General features: G+C 43.2%; 1 protein-coding gene across 1 annotated transcript in view; it reads left to right on the top strand.

Annotated features, from left to right (window-relative positions):
• The first annotated feature begins 427 nt into the window (after positions 1–427).
• Positions 428–26,357, top strand: part of LOC126198996 (myogenesis-regulating glycosidase-like) — a 49,612-nt gene continuing 23,682 nt past the window's right edge. Inside the window, exons 1-2 of the mRNA XM_049935670.1 lie at positions 428–537; positions 16,219–17,207. Of these exons, the coding sequence (XP_049791627.1) occupies positions 432–537; positions 16,219–17,207 (1,095 nt within the window). The 5' untranslated portion in view covers positions 428–431. The remainder of the gene's footprint in view (positions 538–16,218; positions 17,208–26,357) is intronic.

The following is a 26,357-nucleotide window of genomic DNA, read 5'->3' as shown; positions in this document are numbered from 1 at the left end:
TAAATTGAACTGTATTTATATTTCAAAAACATATCACATATGGAAACTCTGTTTTGTAGGACACGAAGTGGGACTAATTCAGGATGCGAGCTTAAGTGGTACACGAGTTTTTTTATTGATTCACATTAGGAGAAACAAAACTTAGAAGAACTGGAAACGTAAAAAAGTCTTAATTAAACTAATGTACGTAGCATTCTTCGCACATGAAGTGCAGAGATGACAAAAGGCGTAGTCTTACTACGATTAAGATACCTCTTTCTCATGTTTCGTGCAACAGGGTCGTAAATATTTTAGTGATTCTTGCATGATAAAAGTTTGATACATAGTAAGTATAAGAACAGTGCAGGTTTATCTTAAAACGTAAAACAGGAGTGAATAGAGGGGCAGCGATAACATTCCATCGTTGCAAACTATGTTTTCCAGTTGGCTGGATGGCACCTCTGCTGTTATTGGTGCTGCTGTTGCAAGCCGCCGCTGCCGACCTCAGCATCCACTACAGTGACAGCGGTCATTTGCTGCTGTTGTCGTCCAACAGGAGTGAGTCTCTTAAAAGTTTCAGTGACACTGAGATTCTGCACGCTTATTTAAAACATGCTTGATTGGTAAAACTGTAGACCATACCTTACATTATAGACCAACTCTAAACAGAATTACATGACACTAGCTGCCGGCTGGGGTGGCCGAGCGGTTCTAGGCGCTACAGTCTGGAACCGCGCGACCGCTACGGTCGCAGGTTAGAATCCTGCCTCGGGTATGGATGTGTGTGAGGGCCTTAGGTTAGTTAGGTTTAAGTAGTTCTAAGTTCTAAGGGACTGATGACCTCAGAAGTTAAGTCCCATAGTGCTCAGAGCCATTTGAACCATTGACACTAGCTACACGTAAGCTTCATAAGTGACTTAATAAATTCTTATATATTAGGAACATTACATATGTGGATTGTGGACGGTTGGGAATGTGGGTCTCACGGGAAGCGTGCAAGGGATAAGTCCCTGCAGTCGCGCTATTCATCTGTGTCCTAGGTGGCTCACATGGATAGAGCGTCTGCCATGTAAGCAGGAGATCCCGGGTTCGAGTTCCAATCGAGGTATGTCAACAACACCTGTCAGCAGCTGAGGGTTTCAATTAATTATCATACATTCAGGAAAGACAAAACGTCTAATAGCTTGCCGCTGTTTGGTTCTACCGGCTTCTTGTTGCTGCACGCAAATATGGGCCAAAAGGGAGTCTGAAATGTTGAACGTTACTTGTGAAATGGCTCCGACCCAAGTAACGTTCAACATTTCGTTTAGTCCTAATGTCCCACGAGCTGTTGTTGCGTGGCCACGTGTTCTGATTCTCACTAAATAATCGCTCTCAAATTCGATGATCTATAGCCATAATTGGTTCTTAAACCTAAATTTCCATGTATAAAAGTAGATGTAGCATAACATAAAATTTCGATCACAACATTACATTGCTTTAAATTTTCTGTTTGTTTTTTAAATCAATCAATGTACCCACAATTAATCAGTTGCCATCATACTCAAATGCTCAACGTTCATTGCTGAAAGACTGCTAATAGAGAACCATATACAACTATATTTCATTATTTATTAGTTAGCAAGACTAATTATGCTTATATTACTTGAACGAATAAAGTTTTTATAAGTCATCGTCACCCTGCAAGCAATATAAAAAGAGTAATTAAATTCTTGTCACTATTACATTAGGTGCACTACATTCTTTACTTGAATTTTTACTAAAACTTACTGAAAAAATTTTAGAATCTTAATAAAAATTGTAGTATTTGCGAACAATTATTACATTATACTGTTATATACAAATTAGAATTTTTTATCTCACCGAACATTCTACAAAAAATTCATGATCGAGAAGAATTAAACCTCAGTAATCAAGATTTATTTACAGCAGCTATAATCTTAATGTTAGGGTTAATGTTTAAATAAACTCTAATTTCCTTCTTCTAAACTTAAGTTGTTAAATAAACTAATAATTGTAAAAGCTGTTATTAAAAGAATAACCTTTTAGGCCGTAATAAAATTTTGCATCTGTAGTATTGCACTCTGGATTCTTAACTGAGTATAATATCTAATTTCCTAGTAAGAGAGAAATTCTCAAAAGCAGATTTACAGTTTAATACTTTTAACTCCTGCCGTCTTACCCCAAAAATGATTTCTCTCAACAAACCATAAGGACACAGGTACTTTATGCATTTTACTTAGAATATGAATCGAAATAGTAGGAACATCAATAAGAACACTGTTTCATACTGAATTGCGCCAATCCAGATCTATAACTGTAGATGATCAAATTTATGATGTAATTATTACAGTCCAAGATACCTGCTTGTACATATTTGTGCCACTGTTATCTTCGTCAGTGCAATTTTTTTACACAAGATGGCTGACTCTAAATTTACGTCACACTTATCTTGATGAGTACAATAGAGGACCCAATATGGCTGCCACAATCAGTTTTGGTTGCCCAAGAAAAGTCCACCACCATTACGTTGCAGTGGACTTAGCCCAGTGTAAAAATGGTGCGAAATTTAAAAAGGTCCAAGTGAAAAATGGTTCAAATAGCTCGGAGCACTATGGGACTTAACATCTAAGGTCATCAGTCCCCTAGAACTTAGAACTACTTAAACCTAACTAACCTAAGGACATCACACACATCCATGCTCGAGGCAGGATTCGAACCTGCGACCGTAGCAGTCGCGCGGTTCCGGTCTGAAGCACCGAGAACCGCTCGACCAGGTCCAAGTGAGATAGCTTGCATATTGCATCGCCTATTTATCCAGCGCTGTGATAACTATAAATTTGAATGAAATTTTAAAAAATGTGGGTTATTTTACTTGTTAAAAACAAATACTGCCTACTTTTAGTGCACAATTTAAAGAATGTAGGGGAAGGGAAGCATAATAGCCAGTCTGGGCATAGTTGCCATTTCAATTTGTCAGTGTGTATAGAGCTGCAATCTTAGAGAAATTGCACAAAGGCTCATTCGAATCCTACTCAGATACGTTTGGCCATTTGAAGGATCCAGCATATGGCACTGTCTTGTGACGATGTTTTGAGTGTTTTTGAGACGCTCTGATCAAAGGTAAGTTCTTTATTCAAAAAATTAATGCAATTTACATAACAAATTCCATTTTTGTAACACTTTTGCGTTGAAATAGTGGTTACGTAGCGACAGTGTCGACGATTGCTTCACTCCAGGCTGTCGCCAGCTGTAAACAGCTTTTGTGGAAGGGCGTCGAGGTGGACACAGCGAGTGGCAATTAACCTTTTTATCCACTTTTAGTTTTTCTTATGTTAATAATTATTGAAAAATGACAAGAAGGTATGTGGAGGGTTTCGGATATTTTTACATCAAAACAAGGAAAGGAAATTTACCACCATCTCCTATCGTTGGAATATACTTTTTTCGGAGTACCAGTTAAGAATGTGCATTGTGCAACATGTGAACAGTGCGAGAGGATGACCTCAAGCACAGTTTTAGTAAGGAGACCAGAATGAGTGGAAAGGGGGAGGTTGCTGGTTTCCGGATAAAGTTTCCAACATTGAGGTTGTGTTCAAATGCCCAGGATTCGCAGTTTGGGTCCACCCCTAGTACGCTGCAACTGGTGGTTATTTTATGAAAACTGTACCAAAAATTTCTGAAATCGGTTTACTTTACTTTCTCTCAACAGCAATATTTTTCTTAATCAAAAATAGCAATAATATTATGTAATAAATATTTTCCTCTCATTACGTAATTTGTACTACAAATAAATTGTTTTTTCTTTCACAAATTTTTCAGCGTTAAAATTATGTTAGTCAATTTATTTAGCATTCTGTAGCGGAGTGGCCACAGTGGCCTATCGAATATTTTTCAGATTATTGATTAATTAGGTGTGAATGAGAAAAAAAGACAGGCAGGTAGGAGCATAGTGTGACTACAACCCCGCGGTTTTGGAATTCCTACATCCACTACAACTTCGCTAAAAAAAAAACTGCAGAAACATCGAGTGGTCATTTTGTCTGTTCTTCCCCTGTACTCTTTCTATGTAGTAATTACACTGTGCAGGTGTTGGGTTTCATTTTTCAAACAAAGTTCACCCTTCCTATGTAATTCCTTTGGAAACGCGGGATTCATTTTTCTAAACAAGTTACACTGATATCCCATGGCTCCCTGTTTAACAATTGCTACTGGCGTTTATTTATGCAGCCACGTTGTACTGGCTGAACTTTAGGAAGGAATGGAACATATATGAGATCTTTATTATAAACATTCACTGCAACCAGCGAGCGCTACCCACCAACGTTGTCACCAGCATTCACTACCAAAAGATCGCTACATTACACAGTCCTGATGTACGGGCTGCTGCAGCTGACTGGTGGACCTTGGCTCAACGGCCGCTCGCAATGTCCATCGAGCACCACATTGCTCATCTGTCTGGTCTTGTACCCCCTCGCAGCCAGACGGCAACTGCTGCCACCGACTCCTGTTCAGATGAGTAGACATTGCATGTAACAGATACAACTTTCTCCCGTGAGATGGTAGCACATTGCAGAGGCAATTTTGAGAGCTTTCATGGAGGCTAAACAATAGAGTCCATACCTTGGAATGATAAAGCCTGTCTGAAAGAGCCAACCTGTACACAACAACTCGCATTCCACTAGCATCAGTGATAAAAAGATTCAATGGAACGGGTCTTAATTCAATATATACCATGGAAAATATATGATTATACGACTCAGTTACCACACTTACCCGTCCTACCAACTCTGGATACATCGTACCCTATCCCCCCTCCCCTCCCCCCTCCAACCAGGACTCGGCCCTCCTCTTCCCTCCTACCACATCTTATCCCCTCTCTCCTTGTTCCCCATAGCCACATCTGTCTTGTCATCACGTCTTACCATTTCTTCATCCTCATTACCACCACTCACCTATCTCCCTCCATACCCACACTTCTTTTTCATGTACAATCCAATGTCACAGGTCAAAGGTCCTTTTCCAATTTTAGGAAAAGCGCACGGTGTTCCGTTTTCAATGGTCATTGTATCTTACGCCAGTTCACGTTTTTCAAGTGTTGCTTCATGTGTTGGTTCGTCAAGTCTTTCTCAAGTGTTTTTAATTATGCTTTCTGCCCACATTTTTATCACTATTTTTCAACAATTCATGAAGGTAGCATTATGTTATTGATATCTCTCCCAATCATGTCACCTTTCCTAATAATTTTATCTACATCTACATCTACATACATACTCCGCAATCCACCATGCTGTGGTACCTCGTACCACAACTAGTATCTTCTCTCTCTGTTCCACTCCCAAACAGAACGAGGGAAAAATTACTGCCTATATGCCTCTGTACGAGCCCTAATCTCTCTTATCTTCGTGATATTTCCGCGAAATATAAGTTGGTGGCAGTAAAATTGTACCGCAGTCAGCCTCAAATGCTGGTTCTCTAAATTTCCTCAGTAGCGATTCACGAAAAGAACGCCTTCTTTCCTCCAGAGACTCCTACCCGAGTTCCTGAAGCATTTCCGTAACACTCGCGTGATGATCAAACCTACCAGTAACAAATCTAGCAACCTGCGTCTTAATTGCTTCTATGTCCTCCCTCAATCCGACCTGACAGGGATACCAAACGCTCGAGCAGTACTCAATAATAGGTCGTATTAGTGTTTTATAAGCGGTCTCCTTTATAGATGAACCACATCTTCCCATAATTCTACCAATGAACCGAAGACGACTATCCGCCTTCCCCACAATTGCCATTACATGCTTCTCCCACTTCATATTGCTCTGCAATGTTATGCCCAAATATTTAATCGATGTGACTGTTTCAAGGTGTACACTACTAATGGAGTATTCAAACATTACAGGATTCTTTCTCCTATTCATCTGCATTAATTTACATTTATCTATATTTAGAGTTAGCTGCCATTCTTTACACCAATCACAAATCCTGTCCAAGTCATCTTGTATCCTCCTACAGTCACTCAACGACGACACCTTCCCGTACACCACATCATCAGCAAACAGCCGCACATTGCTATCCACCCCATCCAAAAGATAATTTATGTAGATAGAAAATAACAGTGGACCTACCACACTTCCCTGGGGCACTCCAGATGATACCCCCAACCTCCGATGAACACTCACCATCGTGGACAACGCACTGTGTTCTATAACTTAGGAAGTCTTCGAGTCACTCACATACTTGGGAACCAATCCCATATGCTCGTACCTTAGTTAGGAGTCTGAAGTGGGGGCATTTACATTCATAGTACATATGTCTCCTTGTTTCTTTGTGTGTTAGCATCTAAGATAGGGTTACTTTCTAGTCGCTGAGGAGCATGTTATTTGTACAGCTGCCAGAGCACCCCCACGTCCACATGGAGCAAGGGGGGGAGGGATGAAATAACAATAAAGGAGAAAAACTGCCATGCTGCCAATACGCAAATTATCCATCATCTCCAGGGTTGTCACGAAAGACAATCCCAACTCTCTGTCTAAACATAGCACACTCTATAGTGGTTAGCAGAAATGAAAATGGAACCCCGTAATTTACATGTTATTTAAAACATAGGATAATGTACAGAAGTTACCACACAAGCTGAGATTAACATCCCATACCACATCTCTGAAAGCCAAGTGCCATATGAGATCAGGTATGTATGAGACCTGGTGGTCAAGGAAGGCAGAATTAGGTTACGATTGTCGACAGGGCCGTAATCAGTTACTATTGGTTGGCTTTTCTTTTTATCACACACAATTTATTTAAAATTAACAACAAACTAAAATAATGTCAATATTTTAAGAATTGTTTCCCTGCTGAAGGCCTTAATGGCAATAAATTAAGAATTGCTAAACTTGCTGCAACTTACAATTACAGTTATTGAAATATAAAAGACAAGTGACCAAGGTCTTTAAAGCTCGCTGCAAAAATACAACTGCCAAATAAAATTTTATGACAAGTAACGACAGTCACGGCTGAAGGCCTCAATGGCAATAAATTAAGAATGTTTAACTTGTTGCACTTACAAACTACAGTTATTAAAAAACTGAATACAAATCACCAAGGTCTTACAGGTTAACTGCTAAATACAATTGCCACATTAGAATTTTAAGACAAATAGGGACAGTTACGGCTGAAGCCCTTTAACGCCAAGAATGGCAATTATTAAAAAAAATTAACAAACATACTGTCAAATAGCAAGGCAATAGCAAAGTTAATTTAAAAGACAGGCAACTGATCACCAAACAGGTGAGACAAAATAAGAGTAAACTTGGTAGGACAACTGTTTAAACTTGCTCTTACACCAAGAATATTAAAAAGTTTAGAAACATACAATAAAACAGCAAATATAATAAGAAGGTTAATTCAAAAGGACAAGCAACTGATCACCAAATACGTTAGACAAATGATGGTAACTTGGTAATGCAATAATAAAATAATAACCCAATAATAAAACACAAGGGCTAGTCACATACGGTGCTCCAGGAATCGACCTCTGAGTAGGTAAGGCCAAAAACACTTTCGCGAGCGATGAGAAAGGCAGCTAAGAGTTGCATTCACTTCACAAGATGGTAACTCAGACTAGTGGAAGTCTAACGAATGACTAATGACAGTCTGCTGAAGCTACCTAACGTCCGATAACCAATGCAACGATGGAACACCACGCCATAGCCGGAACCGGCGGTCGGCACTAAGTCCTCAGAATGTTGTGTTTAGAGCGTCCTAAAGAAGAAAGGAACCACTACTATCAGAGAAGAAGAAACACAAGCCGACCTACAAATCAAGGAAACTGTCAAAACTACACACCTTACTGGACAGCAGCGGCCAGGCGAGGAAACGTACACTGCCGTTACATACCCTAACCTCCAGGGCAGGTCACTGGGGCGTAAGCGGCCACCAGGCAGAAACAATACCGCCTTCCCCAATCACTCCACTCGCTGCTCTTCGTCTCGGCGACACTGTGAGCAGCAACCCGAACCCAAGTAACTGGAGAATCGCGAGACCTCACAATGGTGGAGGTTTCAATGCTAGGATTGAAATAAACTTAAAGCTTGTTGGATCCGGTTGACGACTAGATCGTGTACCCTCGCGACCACAGCCCTTCCATCCAGCAGTCCATGCGTGCCGCCAGCAGTTCCGGCGTGTTCTTGCACTGCCCTCTTGGTTCCTCCGGAGTCCCCAACCGAACTGCTCACTCACACAACCCGGAAGAACAACGACGTCACCCCAAAGATAGGGCCACGGTTACTACACATCGATACCGCTGCTGCTGCCACTAGCGGACAGGCAACTGTTACGAAACCTAGTCGCGCCAGTCAACACAAGAAGATCACAAACAACCGTAACCACGTCAACTAAACGACACAATCTGGCCTCCAACAGAGGACGGAAATCTACAACAGCACCAACGCGAGCAGTAGCATGGCTCAATGTAACACAGACGTCATCCATTTCATTAAGAGTATATCATTTAGTCATTTGTGGATTGTAATCGTCCATAATTTTATGACCCAGAGGAAATAATGACGTTAGCTTCTACGGGGCACTGAAACATATTAAAGGGAAAGTTTAAAATTTGTGCTGGACCAGGACTCGAACCCAGATTTTTCCGTTTCTCGTAACCTGTCCCCTTGAGCGCTTCGTCCATCCGGACAAGGTCTCTGACCGATTCAAAACTGTAAGCTGTCCACGTACTACTTGATGTAGCGCTGCTGCCTGATATCCTCGTTACTCGCTGCGCTCTGCTGATTTCTGTAAGAGTTCGATCGAGTTGGTGCATCTGTACTGAAGGGGTTGTTGGGCCGTCTCGGCCTAGTTGTATGCGGGGTGGTTAGAAACAGTGTGAAGGGCTTGTAAGAGTGTTGCAGGGTACGTTGTGCTGAGAAATAACTGTTCAGAAAAATGTTCGGTAAGTTGCGCCGTTTACGAGTTAATTAGGGTTGAAGATAGCCAATCAGACCGTTGCACGTGCAAATGCAGGTGGCCCCCCCCCCCCCCCCCCAGAGACGGTGTCACCTAAGGCTTTTTCGTCTGGTTCCCTAAAACCGAACAACAGGGCTGGACAAAAAATGGACGTGGGGATGTAGTAACGATGAAACCCGAGCCAAACGCTGAGCAGCCTCGTTCGCTATCGTCTACTCGGTGAGAACAACTGACACTAAGCGTATATGGTGGCCAGCTTGAATTCGCGCGCTAAACGGCCTGATTGGCTAACTTCAATGCTAATTAACTCGGAAACGGTGCTACGTATCGAATTTTTTTTCTTACCCTTTATTTCTCAGCACAACCTACCCTGCAACATCCTTACAAACTTTCCATGCTGTTTCTGATAGCCGTGTATGTGCGGTGTCTTTTCTTTAGGACATGTCCAAAGGAACAGACACCGCATAAATATGCATCAATCATATCTCTTTGGTCAGTTGGCGCCTCCTTTCCTCCCACAGAGGCCAGTGGCTGGGAGTGGAGTGGACAGGCCCTGTCGTCGGGTACATTACACAGCTCCCATCTTAAATACTGCAAATTTTAACAGCAACTAAATTTGTTGCATTTACGTCGCAGTGGTTCACAAATAACATCCCACATTGTCTTTCCACCCATAGCCAATAGTTGCACTCTACGTTCGTCTCACAGCGATCATCTGCATGCTATGTAACCATTGTCACATACGTCCCTAAACCCGGATCTGTGTACGCTATTTATAGCTTTATCCACAAAATGACCAAAGATCGACATTCTGAGAAATTAAAAAAAACAACTTACATACACGACTAGGTTTTTTTGAGCCACCAGTCTTCTGACTGGTTTGTTGCAGCCCGCCAGGGATACCTCTCCCGTGCCATCCCTCAATAGTTTTTGCCCTCTACGGTTCCCTCTAGTACCATGGAAGTCATTCCCTGATGTCTTAACGGATGTCATATCACCCTGTCCTTTCTCCTTGTCAGTGTTTTCCACATATTCCGTTCCTCTCCGATTCTGTGCAGAATCTATTCATTCCTTACTTTATCAGTCCACATGACTAGTATCACCTACTAAAAGATACGGAATATCAGACTTTCGAAAGTCTGTGGCAAAAAGTTTCAGAAATACATGAAAGCCATAGAAACAATCAATACATATTACAAAAACAGGTTTATATACATGTGTATGTATGTACACTGAAGGGCCAAAGAAACTGGTATAGCCATGCGTATTCAATTGTAGACATACGTAAAATGGTAAATACGGTGCTGCGGTCGGCAACGCCTATACAAGAAAACAAGTGTATAGCGCAATTATTAGATCGGTTAGTGCTGCTACAATGACAGGTTATCAAGATTTAAGTGAATTTGAACGTGGTGTTATAGTCGGCGCACGAGTGATGGGACACAGCATCTCCGAGATAGCGATGAAGTCGGGATTTCCCCACGAGTAAACCCCGTCAATATTAAGAATACGGTAAAACATCAAACCTCCGATATCGCTGAGGCCGGAAAAAGATCCTGCAAGAACAACATCAACGACGACTGATGAGAATCGTTCAACGTAACAGAAGTGCAATCCTTCCACAAATTGCTGCAGATTTCAATGGTGCGCCATCAACAAGTGTTAGCATGCGAACCATTTAACGAAACATCATCGATATGGGCTTTCGCAGCCTAGGGTCACTCGTCGAGTGGATTGACGTGTACGGGTATGGGTACAACCACATGAATCCATGGGCCCCGCTTGTCAGCAAGGGACTGTTCAAGCTGGCGGAGGCTCTGTAATGGTGTGGCGCGTGTGCAGTTGGAATGATATGGGACCCTGATCCGTTTAGATAGGACTCTGATAGGTGACGCGTACGTAAGCATTTTGTCTGATCACCTGCATCCATTTATGTCCATTGTGCATTCCGACGGACTTGGGCAATTTCAGCAGGACAATGCCACACCCTACACTTCCAGAATTCTACAGTGTGGCTCCAGGAACACTCTTTTGAGTTTAAACACTTCCGCTGGCCACCAAACTCCTCAGACATTAACATTATTGAGCATATCTGGGATGCCTTTCAACGTGCTGTTCAGAAGAGATCTCCACCCCCATGTACTCTTACGGGAGAGCCCTACAGGATTCATGATGTCAATTCCCTCCAGCACTACTTCAGACATTAGTCGAGTCCATGTTACGTAGTGATGCGGCACATTTGCGTGCTCACGGGGTCCCTACACTATATTCGGTAGGTGCACCAGTTTCTTTGGCTCTTCAGTGTATGTATGTAGGCATGTATTACTCGTTTCCTTCTAAACCACTTGACTGATTTGAACCAAATTTGGTACACAGATCACTTATTGCCTGGAAAGAATGGCTGTGAGGTAAGAACCGTCTATCCATCAAAGGGCGTGGGCTTGGGGGGTAAAAAGCAGTGTAGATCACAACTCGCTGATACCCATACTTCAGACATTCAGAATTTGAGAAAGAGAGAACTTAATGACTTGCAACAGACTTTACACATAATTTTAAACCCTGACGAAAATTTTCTCACAGACAACCTTAAAAAAAGGATAAAAGTAAAAAAGTTTGTCGCTTACTACATTTTCGCTATTCAGACATTAAAACTGCCGCTTGAAGAATGACGTTTCAATTTATTACTTCTTTACTACTACCTCCATACGCAACACATTTCAAAGGCGTTTTACACGTATGCAGCTGAATGCACCTAGAAAAATATGTCATAGTACAACACATAGTTTATGAAATATGACCCCATAAACAACGAGATGCGTGGAAAACTGCTACATCATGCATGACGTATAAATGTATTACTTCTTTACTACCTACTCTATACATAAAATATTTCACAGACAGTATCCAAATATACCACTGGATATATCTGCTAAATTATACTATTGTTCAGTACATACTTCGGGAGATACAATGTCATAAACGTTGAACTACGTGAAGATAAATCTGAAGGACGAAATTCGCTAGACGTAAAGGAAAATGTGTGTACAAACAGGTGTGCAATATGTTTTATATGAACTATATTTGACATATGCGTACGCGGGCAAAGCTACGGGTATAAATCTCATACTAAACGTGTGAAACGATTTCCGCCAAATTTAATACATCTATTAGTTACGATCTGGAAAGCCATACGGTCAGGGTAAGAACCACAAACAATGTATTGGGGTGACTGTGATAACTTGGAGAGAGGAGGAGTGAGGAGGAGTTGGACAGCGAGGGACAACGAGGAGACGGATACAGGCAGGACGTGGACAGAGGGGATGGGGAAATGGAGAGGGGAGAAGAGGAGGTTAACAGAGAAAGGAAAGAGAAGGACATGGACAGAGACAGGAAGAGAAAGGCAGTGATGGGGAGGAGATGGATAGAGAAAGGGGAGGATAGTGGAGGAGAAGGACAGAGAGGAGGTGAAGGAGAAGATGGACAGAGAGAGAGACTATATATACGCAGAGTGTTTCAGAATTACATAGACATACTTCGACGACATATGAAACATCTCTTGAGGGACTAAATGAGCATAGGAACCCGTGTCCGGAAACTTCATCCAACGATGCTACAGAGTTTCGAAGTAATAGGCGCCGGTGCCTGTATATACAGGGTGAGTCAGGAGGAAAGGTACACGCTTTGAGGGATGATACTAATGGTGATACTGAACAAAAACTCTCCTAATAAACATATGCCCTTTTCTTAATCGTTTCCGAGTAAACCAATGAAAACAACTAGGAACGGGAAACGTGTAGCGTCGTCCTTACTAACCGTATCCGAACGCAGTTCACTTGCGCATGATGCAGTTGTCTACCTCACGTCTCAGTCGGACAGTGCTTGTCGTAGTGCACGGTTCTACAGTGTTGTTAAGTGAACAACGAATACAGTTTTGTGTAGTGAAAATGCCACGGATGTTGACACATGCAGAGTATGCTGACATGGTGTTTGTCTATGGTTTGTCCAATGGGAATTCCAGAGCTGCTGTGCGAGAATACCATTTCCGAATCGCAGAGTGCCAGATAGCAGGGTGTTTCACGGATTGCGTGAGCGTGGTACGCTTCCCAGGATAAATGTTGTCTCTGGTGGACCGCAACTCTACTACTAGCTCTAGAAGAATTACTGCCCAACTTAGAATACCACAAACACGAGTGATACTCACAGTAGACGAGCACGGTCTGTATCCCTTTTATCGGCAGAGTGTACAAAATCTGCATGAAGGTGATGCTGCCGCCCGGCAAGAATTCTGTCACTGGATCATTGCCAATGGTCGATTAATTGCACGTATTCTGTTCGCTGATGAGTCTACATTTACCCGTAACGGAATCAACAACACGCGCTACTCTCATGTATGGGCAAATGAAAATTTTCACGCTACTGCGGAAACGAATTTTCAACGACGTTTCTCAGTCAACGTGTGGTGCGGTATTATTGATGACCAGCTCATCGGTCCAGTTGCTTTAGATAACCGTGTTACTGGGACACGGTATCTTGAGCTTCTTCAAAATGTGGTACCAGAATACGTGGAGGATATCCCTTTGGCAACACGAGCTCGCATTTACTTTCAGCCTGACGGAGCTCCAACACATTCCGTACGGCCAGTGACACAGTATCTCAACACAACGTATCCCGGTCGTTGGATCGGTCGCCGGGGAGTCATTGCTTGGCCACCGAGGTCACCCGATCTTACCCCATTGGGTACTGTTCTGATGGTGTCTGAACAGCGACGTCTACAAGCGCAGAGTGGACACAAGAGAGGAACTTCTCGCTCGTATTTTACATGCATGTCCTCAGGTAAAGGAAGGCAAACTTGAGCTCCGATCGGCGGCACATCACCTGTCTTCAACATGCATTGAAGTTGACGGTGAACTGTTTGTACATCTTCTGCGAGGAAACGTACACAATTAAATAAACCATAACATAACAGTATCTTAGTTTACCGTCACCTGCACCTTTCTCATTCCTAGCTGTTCCCATTGGTTTACAGGAGACGGTTGAGAAAAGGGCATATGTTTATTAGAAGTTTCTTGTTCAGAAGCACCAGTAGTATCACCCGTCAAAACATGTACCTTTTCTCCTGACTCACCCTGTATATAGATGTATATACAGGAGGATTCCACGATGTTACAAACTACCAGGGATGATGGGGAAGGACAAATAAATCAATTTGAGGTCCGGGGCCCTGGCCCAGAAACGACCAAGTCTGAAGTTATAAGCAACGATCGTTCTGGTACTTCTGAAAGTGGAATACATGTACCGGTACTATTGCTGTTGAGATTACAGGGTAGGAACTTTTCTTAGATGCTAGTATGGACAAAACAAGAAAAAAAGTCTCGTAAACATGTGCTCTAAAACGCATTCCTTAAGAATTATGAGCTGTTGTTCAATAGAGGAGACGTGTTTCTCAGTAACGCAGATGAACAAGCGCTCATAGCTCCTGAGGTATGCATTTTAGAGCGTGTGTTTTGATCCATACTGTCATCTCTGAAAGTTGCCTACCCTGCAATCTTCGCAACAACAGTACCGGTACATGTATTCCATTGTCAGATGTAGCAGAAGGATTTTTGATTGTAACTTTCGACTCGTTAGCTTCCGGACCTCAAATTGATGTATTTATGTTTCTCCATTATCTCTGGAGAATGTTCTGGCTACATTTTCGCGTTTACGTACATACCAGCAACAAAAACGTATCATTATGTAAGGGAAGTCAACGAGACACAGTAACGAAAAGAAATGAAGTAAATATAATTATGTAAATGGGAATGAATATTATAACGCATAGAAATTCAATTAATTAGAAGGGATTTACGCTAGTTGGTAAGCACAAGTAACATTCCCTTCGCTGTTTTATGGGTATAAATATGTGCCTTTCGCCATCCTCTCGCTTGTCTTTTCATTTTAAAAGTTTAGTTGTCTGTCACAAAGACTCGCACTTTACTCTCTTTGAAAACATCCTTTGCTCTGTTTCTAAGCAGCAGTCTTCATCTTACGAGCACATTTGTCCGCCACTTTCATGCAATAAGTCTACTACAGTCACACCCTGAGCTACAAATTAACAGCTACAACGATACCTCATATCTACTTGAAATTAAGCATCCTTTGCTGAATTTGCTCTCATGCTACGAGATACCCCCCTTTATTTCTTGCTTTGAAGATTCTAACTTATCTCATTCACTCTACTCACAGACAGAAACTTTTGAACAACGTGTGTCCCCAAGCAAAAAAGGAACAACGTTGAAGAATCTCTATGGACCGGCTAGTTTGTGATTTTTTTAATGGTCATTTCTTTTCCTGAACTCTCACATCAGGATAAATCTTTGCATTTCTTCTGTTCCATCACTAAATTTCTATTTGACGGAACTTCGATATACTTCTGAGAAATGGTATACTGTTCCTGAATGTAACCTCTCACTTCACGCCGCGCGGGATTAGCCGAGCGGTCTAGGGCGCTGCAGTCATGGACTGTGCGGCTAGTCCCGGCGGAGGTTCGAGTCCTCCCTCGGGCATTGGTGTGTGTGTTTGTCCTTAGGATAATTTAGAATAAGTAGTGTACGCTTAGGGACTGATGACCTTACCAGTTAAGTCCCATAAGATTTCACACACATTTGAACATTTGAACATGTCACTTCACACATAATAATCTACGCGGCTCTCTCCTCTCACTTTTTCCCTCCAGCTTTCAGTTACACTGATGCAATCTCAATAATGAATTCTTCTACAGTGTATTATCCTGATGCCTTCCAGTAGCATAACATCTTCCCTCGAGAAATGACAACTTCTTTCAAAACGCCATTCTCCTCAACAAATCAATTTAATACATCATGTACATTCATTAAATACATACGACTATGCTTCTCTTCCACAGCAATGTTCCTCTTACATTACTTGTTTCATAGCCTCCAACACTTCATCAACAAAATAACAACTTATAAAAACATGCTGCTCCCATGGAACAGGTAGGTTACTGCTTTAAGATCTCACACTATGCTCTCGTTTCTCATACTGGAACTTAATCACATGCATTCTAATGCTACCATCACAACTCTGGCAAATTTCTCACATTTGAAAATAGACCATAGGTATTATTGTCCTCGTGAATTGTCCGGGTTTCTTGCAGACACTGTTCTGCTGCGCTAAGAATTTTGTGCTCGAGCATATGAATTATTTTGCTAATCATTGGCCCCTCTGCTGTTACACCAATTCCGTTTTATAGCAAAAGAAAAACTGTCTTCCTTCATTTTACAGGTGGGCAGAGCAACGACATTGGTTACGTTTCAGTCCGTGATGAGGAGGACTTGCTTAGGCCCTGCCACCTGAGCGCTTCTGACGAAAACTGTTACGAGGTCTACGAATCGATAACCTCAGTTCCGCATGGAGGCAGGGCCAGTGACTGCTTTCATTTGAATATCACCAGCAACTCGACATCCGGCATGGTGATGTACTGCACCTGTTACTGTGACAGTCACCTCTACGGCGGTCCTGGACAGTACAACCAGTCGTGGCCCATAGAGTACGACGTGTACGACCACTACTCGTATGTTACTAAACAGGAAGACAACGTCGGCATTGCCGAGAGGTACTGGTTGTTCTCTGATGGCACCTTCATCTACGTGCCGCCATACGTCCCGCTTTTTATCGATCAAAATACAAATGAGTCAGAGGATTCGCTGTGCCTAATCGCGGAGAACAAACCTCCTTATCCCGTAGACCGGAAGGACATGGTAATGGAGCTGTACGTGTGTGATTTTGACGATGCCCAAGAAGCCCACGAGGATGCTGTGGAAAACTTCCTAGGTAAGCCTTCAGGCATCCCAGACGAGCGAATGGTCACATATCCCATTTGGTCGACTTGGGCGCGGTACAAGAGGGACATTGATGAGGCGACAGTGAGGGAGTTTGCGTCAGAGATACTCTCCCACGGTTTCAACAACAGCCAGATAGAGATCGACGACATGTGGGAGATATGTTACGGTAGTCTGACATTCGACTCTGAAAAATTCCCAAACATCTCGGTTCTCGTCGACGACCTACACGCGCTGGGATTCCGGGTCACGCTTTGGGTGCATCCGTTTGTGAACTTGGACTGCGAACCTTACCACACCGAGGCTCTCGACAGTGGTTACTTCGTGGATAACACTGATGGCTACACCAACACGACCTGGTGGAATGGAGAAGCTGGTATCATCGACTTCACCAATCCCGATGCAGCGGCCTGGTGGGCGGGACGCCTACGGGTGAGTATGAGTTTGAAGTCTTTGCCAGAATATTTTTTGACAATATTGTGCTGCAGTGCCCCTGGAAACAGAACTAGTTAACTGTAGAGTATTTCTGCTTAATCATCAATACAATTTTTTGTAGTAGGAAGTGAGAGTAACTCGTGGTGTCCCATAAGAGAAAGAAGCTATTGCGGATAAAATAATATGCCTGTAATTACACCACATGCTGACGACACGTGGTCGTTGTAGAAAATAACGCACTTAGATGTGATCTCATATTTGAACATATCCCTTGAGTTTTGTTTTGGTGATCTATACTTCTAGTAATACTACTTCATATGGTCTCATACATCGAAATTACTTCATATGGCCTCACACATCGAAATCAGTCATGCACTTTCATTCTTTCCACCAGTGTAGAGAGATCATCTGGTACATAACGTTGATATTCGGTTCTGCATCAAGTAACTCATCGGCTTTCGTGCTGTATCTGACAGCTTAGCCTGCTCGATAGTACTTAATACGTTATTTTCTCCTTTCATGCTAACTTGGCTGCGATCTTTTCTGGGACAATGACAGTAAGCAGTTCAGTGGAGGAACGCTAAAAACAATAAAGTTGTACAGAGAAAACATGTTTAAGAAATGTAACTGTGAAGAGATTGAAGATAACGGAGAAATGTTTCTATTTGTTTAAAAACGTATAGGGAAAGAAAGATATAAAGCGACATGTCAATTACAGATGGCATAAATAAAGTGAATGCATACAATGGAAAAAAGTGCAGAACATAAAAAGAAAGTGATCGCTAAGGCATATTCTGCATTTAGAAAAGTCACAATAACTATCGGAAAACTTAGAACACACACGTCAACAAATATTCCACTACCCAAAGCGGAAGAGGGAGCAGATATGTGGGTATTGAGGATCACTACAAAAGGAAGACTAAGTAGATGTCAATTTAGAGGACAGTGGGAGTCAGAGTTAGTAAAAATTTTGGAAGGGCTGCAGTCTAGGAAGGCGAAAGAGCTCGATAAGATTCGCGCAGAATTCCTAAAATCGTCATGGATGTTACAACCAAACGATTGTTTAGGTCAGTGTGTAATATCTGTGAAAGTGCTGAGATTTTCGATGAGTATCATCAGCACAACGCCGAAGTAGGAAGGGCACATATGGAAAAGAGTATCTCGTCTTCTTTTACATATGAATTCCAATTTTGCAACCTGCTTACATTCAGGTAAGTTGAAAGCAACTAACTGTTTCTTGGGAAATGTTCTGTCATTATACACAACCTTGATGTGGCATGGACTCAAAAAGTAGTTGGAAGTATCCTGCAGAAATATTAAGCCATGGTGCTTCTAGAGTCGTCCATAATTGCGAAAGTGTTGCTGGTGCAGGAGTTTGTGAATGAACTGACTTCTCAATTATGTCCCATAAATTTTCGATGCGATTCATGTCGGGCGATCTGGGTGGCCAAATCCTTCACCCGAATTGTCCAGAGTGTTCTTCAAAGTAAACCGCAAATGCTGAAAATGTAGAGTAGTCGAGCATAACAATTTCCAGTCAATGATCTATTCAGTTGGATCAGAGGACCCAGTGCATTCCATCCAAACACAGACCTCACTATTATGGAGCCTCCAACAGCTTGCCCAGTGCCTCGTTGATCTGGGTCCGTGTCTTCGTCGAGTCTGAACCACACTCGAAACCTACCATCAACTCTTACCAACTGAAATCTGGACTGACCAGGCCACCGTTTTCCAGCCATCTAGGGTCCAACCGAGAAGATCACGAGTCCAGGGAAGGCGCTGCAATCAATGTCGTGCTGTTTGCAAAGGGTCTCGTGTCGGACATCTACTGCCAAGCCCATCAACGCCAAATTTCGCCGCGCTATCCTACCAATGTGTTCCTGGTACGTCCCACATTGGTTCTGCAGCTATGTCACGTAGTCTTGCTTGCCTTTTAGCACTGACAACTGTACACAAAGACCGGTGCTCTCGGTAGTTAAATGAAGGCCGTCGGCCACTGCGTTGTCTGTCATGAGAGGTATATTCTCGGTACACTCTTGACACTGTGGATCTCGGAATAGTGAATTCCCTACCGATTTCTGAAATAGAATGACCCACGCGTCTAACTCCAACTGTCATTCCGCGTTCGAATTCTGTTAAATCCCGTCGTGGTGCCATAATCACGTTGGAATCCTTTTCATATGACTCCCTGAGTACAAAAGACAGCTCTGCCACGCACCGCCCTTTTATACATTGCATACGCGATACTACTGTCATCTTTGTAAGTGCATATCGCTGTCCCATAACTTTTGTCTCCTCGGTGTACAAAATTAATAATGTGTAGTCTATAAAACAAGCAAAAATTTACGTTGTCATGAGTGTTAAGTAAGTCAAGCGGAGATGTATTCTATATCTCTCGTATTTATGGTAAATAAAAGCTAACCTAAAGTAAGGGTGAAAATGAAACTAAGCAGCGTCGTAAGATGTAATATGGAGTAATAGATTTACTGTATGAAAGTACTTTATCTTAATAAATTGATTTGTCATATTTCTTCAAAATTTAGGTTTTCATTTTCTCAGAAAGTCATTTTTGGACGTAAAACATTTTAGGCATTTAAAATGGAATTATCAGCAGACGTAGATGTTGGTATATACACTCCTGGAAATGGAAAAAAGAACACATTGACACCGGTGTGTCAGACCCACCATACTTGCTCCGGACACTGCGAGAGGGCTGTACAAGCAATGATCACACGCACGGCACAGCGGACACACCAGGAACCGCGGTGTTGGCCGTCGAATGGCGCTAGCTGCGCAGCATTTGTGCACCGCCGCCGTCAGTGTCAGCCAATTTGCCGTGGCATACGGAGCTCCATCGCAGTCTTTAACACTGGTAGCATGCCGCGACAGCGTGGACGTGAACCGTATGTGCAGTTGACGGACTTTGAGCGAGGGCGTATAGTGGGCATGCGGGAGGCCGGGTGGACGTACCGCCGAATTGCTCAACACGTGGGGCGTGAGGTCTCCACAGTACATCGATGTTGTCGCCAGTGGTCGGCGGAAGGTGCACGTGCCCGTCGACCTGGGACCGAACCGCAGCGACGCACGGATGCACGCCAAGACCGTAGGATCCTACGCAGTGCCGTAGGGGACCGCACCGCCACTTCCCAGCAAATTAGGGACACTGTTGCTCCTGGGGTATCGGCGATGACCATTCGCAACCGTCTCCATGAAGCTGGGCTACGGTCCCGCACACCGTTAGGCCGTCTTCCGCTCACGCCCCAACATCGTGCAGCCCGCCTCCAGTGGTGTCGCGACGAATGGAGACGTGTCGTCTTCAGCGATGAGAGTCGCTTCTGCCTTGGTGCCAATGATGGTCGTATGCGTGTTTGGCGCCGTGCAGGTGAGCGCCACAATCAGGACTGCATACGACCGAGGCACACAGGGCCAACACCCGGCATCATGGTGTGGGGAGCCATCTCCTACACTGGCCGTACACCACTGGTGATCGTCGAGGGGACACTGAATAGTGTACGGTACATCTAAACCGTCATCGCACCCATCGTTCTACCTTTACTAGACCGGCAAGGGAACTTGCTGTTCCAACAGGACAATGCACGTCCGCATGTATCCCGTGCCACCCAACGTGCTCTAGAAGATGTAAGTCAACTACCCTGGCCAGCAAGATCTCCGGATCTGTCCCCCATTGAGCATGTTTGGGACTGGATGAAGCGTCGTCTCACGCGGTCTGCACGTCCGGCACGAACGCTGGTCCAACTGAGGTGCCAGGTGGAAATGGCATGGCAAGCCGTTCCACAGGACTACATCCAGCATCTCTACGATCGTCTCCATGGGAGAATAGCAGCCTGCATTGCTGCGAAAGGTGGATATACACTGTACTAGTGCCGACATTGTGCATGCTCTGTTGCCTGTGTCTATGTGCCTGTGGTTCTGTCAGTGTGATCATGTGATGTATCTGACCCCAGGAATGTGTCAATAAAGTTTCCCCTTCCTGGGAAAATGAATTCACGGTGTTCTTATTTCAATTTCCAGGAGTGTATAAATGTAGGAGTGCATTTCTGTGTTCGTTCTACCTGTCCAAGTCGTTCAGCATTGCCTCGCTATCGCCTAGCGAGTGTACTTCCATGTAGCCAGCGGCCTCATCAGCGGATAACCTGATAACCCTGCTAACTCTATCTGACAACCTGCCTGTGCGCGTTGCAAACATTAATAATGTTCTTACGCTTCCTTAGGCCACACTCGATAGCAATTTTATCCGTACTGAATATTTGCCTTCTACTATAACACAATGCGGTATCTCAAAAAGAAGACCCCCCGTATGCCAAACATCATGGATTCCGAAAAAAATCGGTCCAGCGAAACAAAACTCGCGCAGTCCTCACTTGACATTCTGAAAGCTATGGATCCAGGCGGCTGGTTTGATGCGGCTGGTACCGAGTACCGAAAAAATTTGACTAGGTGAGACACGTAAATTTATTATCGAAAATACAGACTTAGGGGTATCAGGCAAAATCAGTGACTAGATTTAGGATTTAAACTACTGACCATTAAAATTGCTACACCAAGAACACATGCAGATGATAAACGGGTATTAATTGGACAAATATATTATAGAGAACTGACATGTTATTACATTTTCACACAATTTGGGTGCACAGATCCTGAGAAATCAGTACCCAGAACAACCACCTCTGGCCGTAATAACGGCCTTGATACACCTGGGCATTGAGTCAAACAGAGCTTGGATGGCGTGTACAGGTAGAGCTGCCCATGCAGATTTAACACGATACCACCAGTTGCTCGGCCACCATTGACCAGACGTTTCCAGTTGGTGAGAGATCTGGAGAATGTGCTGGCCAGGGCAGCAGTCGAACATTATCTGTATCCAGAAAGGCCCGTACAGGACCTTCAACATGCGGTCGTGCATTATCCTGCTGAAATGTAGGGTTTCGCAGGGATCGAATGAAGGATAGAGCCATGGATCGTAACACATAATGTAAGATCTACAGTTCAAAGTGCCGTCAATGCGAACAAGGGGTGACCGAGACGTGTAACCAATGGCACCCCATAACATCACGCCGGGTGATACGGCAGTATGGCGATGACGAACACACGCTTCCAATGTGCGTTCAACGTGATGTCGCCAAACACGGATGCGACGATCTTGATGCTGTAAACAGAACCTGGATTCATCCGAAAAAATGACGTTTTGCCATTCGTGCACCCAGGTTCGTCATTGAGTACACCATCGCAGGCGCTCCTGTCTGTGATGCAACGTCAAGGGTAACCGCAGCCATGGTCTCCGAGCTGATAATCCATGCTGCTGCGAACGTCGTCGAATTGTTCGTGCAGATGGTTGTTGTCTTGCATCTGTTCACTCAGGGACGTAGCTGTACGATCCGTTACAGCCATGCGGATAAGATGCCTGTCGTCTCGACTGCTAGTGATACGAGGCCGTTCGGATCCAGCACGACGTTTCGTATTACCCTCCTGAACCCGCTGATTTCATATTCTGCTAACAGTCATTGGATCTCGACCAACGCGAGCAGCAATGTCGCGATACGATAAACCGCAATCGCGATAGGCTACAATCCGACTTTTATCAAAGTCGTAAACGTGATGGTACGCATTTCTCCACCTTACACGAGGCATCACAACAACGTTTCATCAGGCAACGCCGGTCAAGTGCTGTTTGTGTATGAGAAATCGGTTGGAAACTTTCCTCATGTCAGCACGTTGTAGGTGTCGCCACCGGCGCCAGCCTTGTGTGAATGCTCTGAAAAGCTAATCATTTGCATATCACAGCATCTTCTTCTTGTCGGTTGAATTTCGCGTCTGTGGCACGTCATCTTTGTGGTGTAGCAATTTTAATGGCCGGTAGTGTACTTGCAGGGAGTACACACCTTGTTATCCTGGATGCAGAGTCATAGACGAATTTGTCTTGGATGGAGAGTCATCCACAAATGTAGAAGTAATTTCAGGCGTGTCAAAGGGAACTGTAATGGGACCCCTACTGTTCGTGTTGTATATTAATGACATTACGACAGTATCAGAAGTAATCTCAGCTTTTTCCCAGATGATCAGTAGTGGAAAAATTGGCAACGTGCTTTAAATATACAGATATTTAAAATTATGTCCTTCAGAAAACGAAAACTACCTAGTAAACCATGCCTGCAATATCATGCATTCACAATTAGAATCCATCAAGCCGAGGAAATATCTGGGTGTAACAGTTTGCGTGGATGTTAATTGAAAGAAACACAGGGATCCAGTCGTAGGCAAAACAGAAGACTCACTTCGGCTCATTAATGGCGGGATAGTAGGAAAGTGGATTTAATCGACAGAGGAGATCGCTTATAAATCATATGGGTGTCCCATTTCAGAATATTCCTCGAGTGTGTGGGAGCCGTACCATATAGGATTAACTGGTTACGCTGAACGTGTACAAAGAAGGGTGCCAGGATGGCCACTGGTTTGTTCGACTCACGGAAGAGCGTTACGCAAATGGAAAACTCAAATTGGCAGATTCTTGAAGAGTGACGCAAGTTATCCCGCGAAAGCCTACTTACAAAATTTGACAAACCTGTTTCAAGTGAATGATCTAGAGACATTCTTTAGTCTCCTACGATTTGCACCAGTACGGATCTTAGAGACAAGTACAGACTAACTACAGTATTTAAACCATCTTTACTCTTTCAGTACACGACTAGAACGGTAAGAAACCCCAACATGCTATGCACCGCTTGTCATGTAGATCGCAGTGGTATATATGGACTGTGTGTGTAAATGAAGACGTAGATGCACTCGACTCCGTCCGTCAAAAAATCTAAAAATTCTTAGAATGAATCATATACTTGTAAAGATAGAGAGTATAATTGTCTCTTTGTTATTAGTCGAGAATGTGGCGAAGTTTGCAATGCCTTTTGGAAATCGTGGAATTCACCTGCGTGCACAGTTTGGGAGGTATCGTGTGTTAATAAAGCAGCCAGGCCTTCCCTGAACCCGCACACTTTCTTCCAGGGAAAAGTCTTTTACGAGAGCGATATAATGTTGGAGCATAAAATAAACTCTATTATCCTGCAACAGGAGGATGTTATCGAAATTCATCAGTAATTCTGAGAATCCGATCTTTTCGTGTCACGCGTAAGACTTTTAGATAATATTAACTAGGAAAGGAGCTAACTGAGCTGTATATTCGTTGTAAAACCTAACAATAGTCGCAACTTGGCTGATGCATTGCTTGCTTTAAGTAATCTTCAATGACAACGTGCTTCTTTTTTACTGTGTGCAGTGGTCTTACATTGATATGATACCATCCTCTTGATGAATAAATTTTCAAATGCGGAATTTAATATTCAGTTTACTGTTTAATGCCTTAAGTTTCAACATTTGGCTGGCCCACGAGAAATCTGATGGAAGGTTTGTAATAGTTTATTGCTTGAACAAAGACCCAAGCCTTCCTAGGGTTTGTGATAGACCTTTCACCAGAATCTGTGAAAATTAATGTAGACTTCATGCATGATCCAACGTATGGATGCCATTGAATTTTCTCTATCAGTTACCCTGAACTCTCTTTGGTAGCGAGAGCTTAGCAATCTGTTTTCCACAAAGTTCTCCGATATTTACTGTTAAATCAAAGTGAGTCTTTATCGTCTTCTATTATTTTACTTGGGACTTAAAAACACAACTGTTCTGTGTTTGAAGGACGTGTACTAAGTGCTCTGCACAAGTAAACTATCAAAATTTTACTGACGAAAAAATTCTTTTCGTACGAGTGACACGCCCTGCTGTAGCAGGGAAAAGAAGGGAACCAGCAGAAAAATGCTCCCTTTGGAGCATAACCAATGCGAATATGTTCCTGTTTATTCAAAAGATTTCGACTGAAAAGTCGGGTACGAGCTACTTCATTCTACTTTCTGCAGCACCACTAAAGATTTTTCCGAAAAATTTTGGTATGCGAACATATATGCGCTTTTTTATACGAAGAGAGAAGGAGATAGTGGTAAAGAGACGGAAAGGTAATAAATACTGGAAGATAATAGTCAGTGAGTCTGGTATAGAAAGACCTAAGGACAAAGTGGCAGTGTGAGAGAAAGAGAGGGATGCAGTGGCACTGGAACATAGTTGACAGTGACAAAACAGTGCTAAGAAAAGAGCAAAAGAGATAGTGCCAGTGGAAGAGGAAGAAAGAGGGGGAGAATGTGGAAGTGGGTGAAAGATAGTGATTGCGAGAGACGATCTGTGACAGTAACATCGAGGAAGAGGGATATAGCGACAGTGAGAAGAGACAGCAGCAGCGGGAAGGAATGAAACAGTAACAGTAAGAGAGAGCAAGAGGGAGAGGGTGACAGTGAGAAGATACAGCAGCAGCGGGAAGGAATAAAACAGTAACAGTAAGAGAGAGCAAGAGGGAGAGGGTGACAGTGAGAAGAAACTGTATCAGTAGGACAAAAAGAAGGAGACTGTGATTGAGAGGTAAGAGACGGTGAGTGTTAAGAGTGGCCCAAAGAGTTTATGACAATGATTTGGGCTGAATGAGTGAGTGAGAATGGGGAGTGGACAAGTATGAGCGACTCATAGCGATGGACTAGTGGGTTTGAGCGAGGTACAGTCTGGAGAGCTTGTGGGAGCAGGTTGCTCTTTCATATAGTGTTTTAGTGCGTTAGTGTTTTGACATCGATAAGGTTGGCTTCAGAGCTATATGTTCTGTGATATCACAAGAGACAAAAGAAGATTGTATTGTTTTTGAGAGTTGTAAAATGTATCATTGCCTAAGCAACACGCCGATTCACGTCTTATAATATGTTATAATAAAATAAGTTTAAAGTTCTTATTTGTGTGTGTGTTTACCTGTGTTAGACACCACCGACAAATTGGTGACCCCGACGTGATCTGTGAAAGAAAGGAAAAAGAAAGAAAGAAAGAAAGACACACTGCAACGTAATTATTGGCGAATTATCCAACGCGGAATCTGCTGAAATTCGACGCAGACGGTGTTCAATAAAATACTCAAAATGCAATCAGGAAGTGGATTTGACGGGGACAATCCTGTGAGTACTCCGGAAATCAATAAGGTAACCGTAAACGTTCCTCCCTTTTGGGTAGAAAAGCCCGATATTTGGTTTTGCCAAGCCGAGGCTCAGTTTA

The sequence above is a fragment of the Schistocerca nitens genome, chromosome 8 (assembly GCF_023898315.1).
Source record: "Schistocerca nitens isolate TAMUIC-IGC-003100 chromosome 8, iqSchNite1.1, whole genome shotgun sequence".
In the NCBI taxonomy this organism is placed as follows: Eukaryota; Metazoa; Arthropoda; class Insecta; order Orthoptera; family Acrididae; genus Schistocerca; species Schistocerca nitens.
This window is presented reverse-complemented; position numbering and strand designations above follow the sequence as displayed.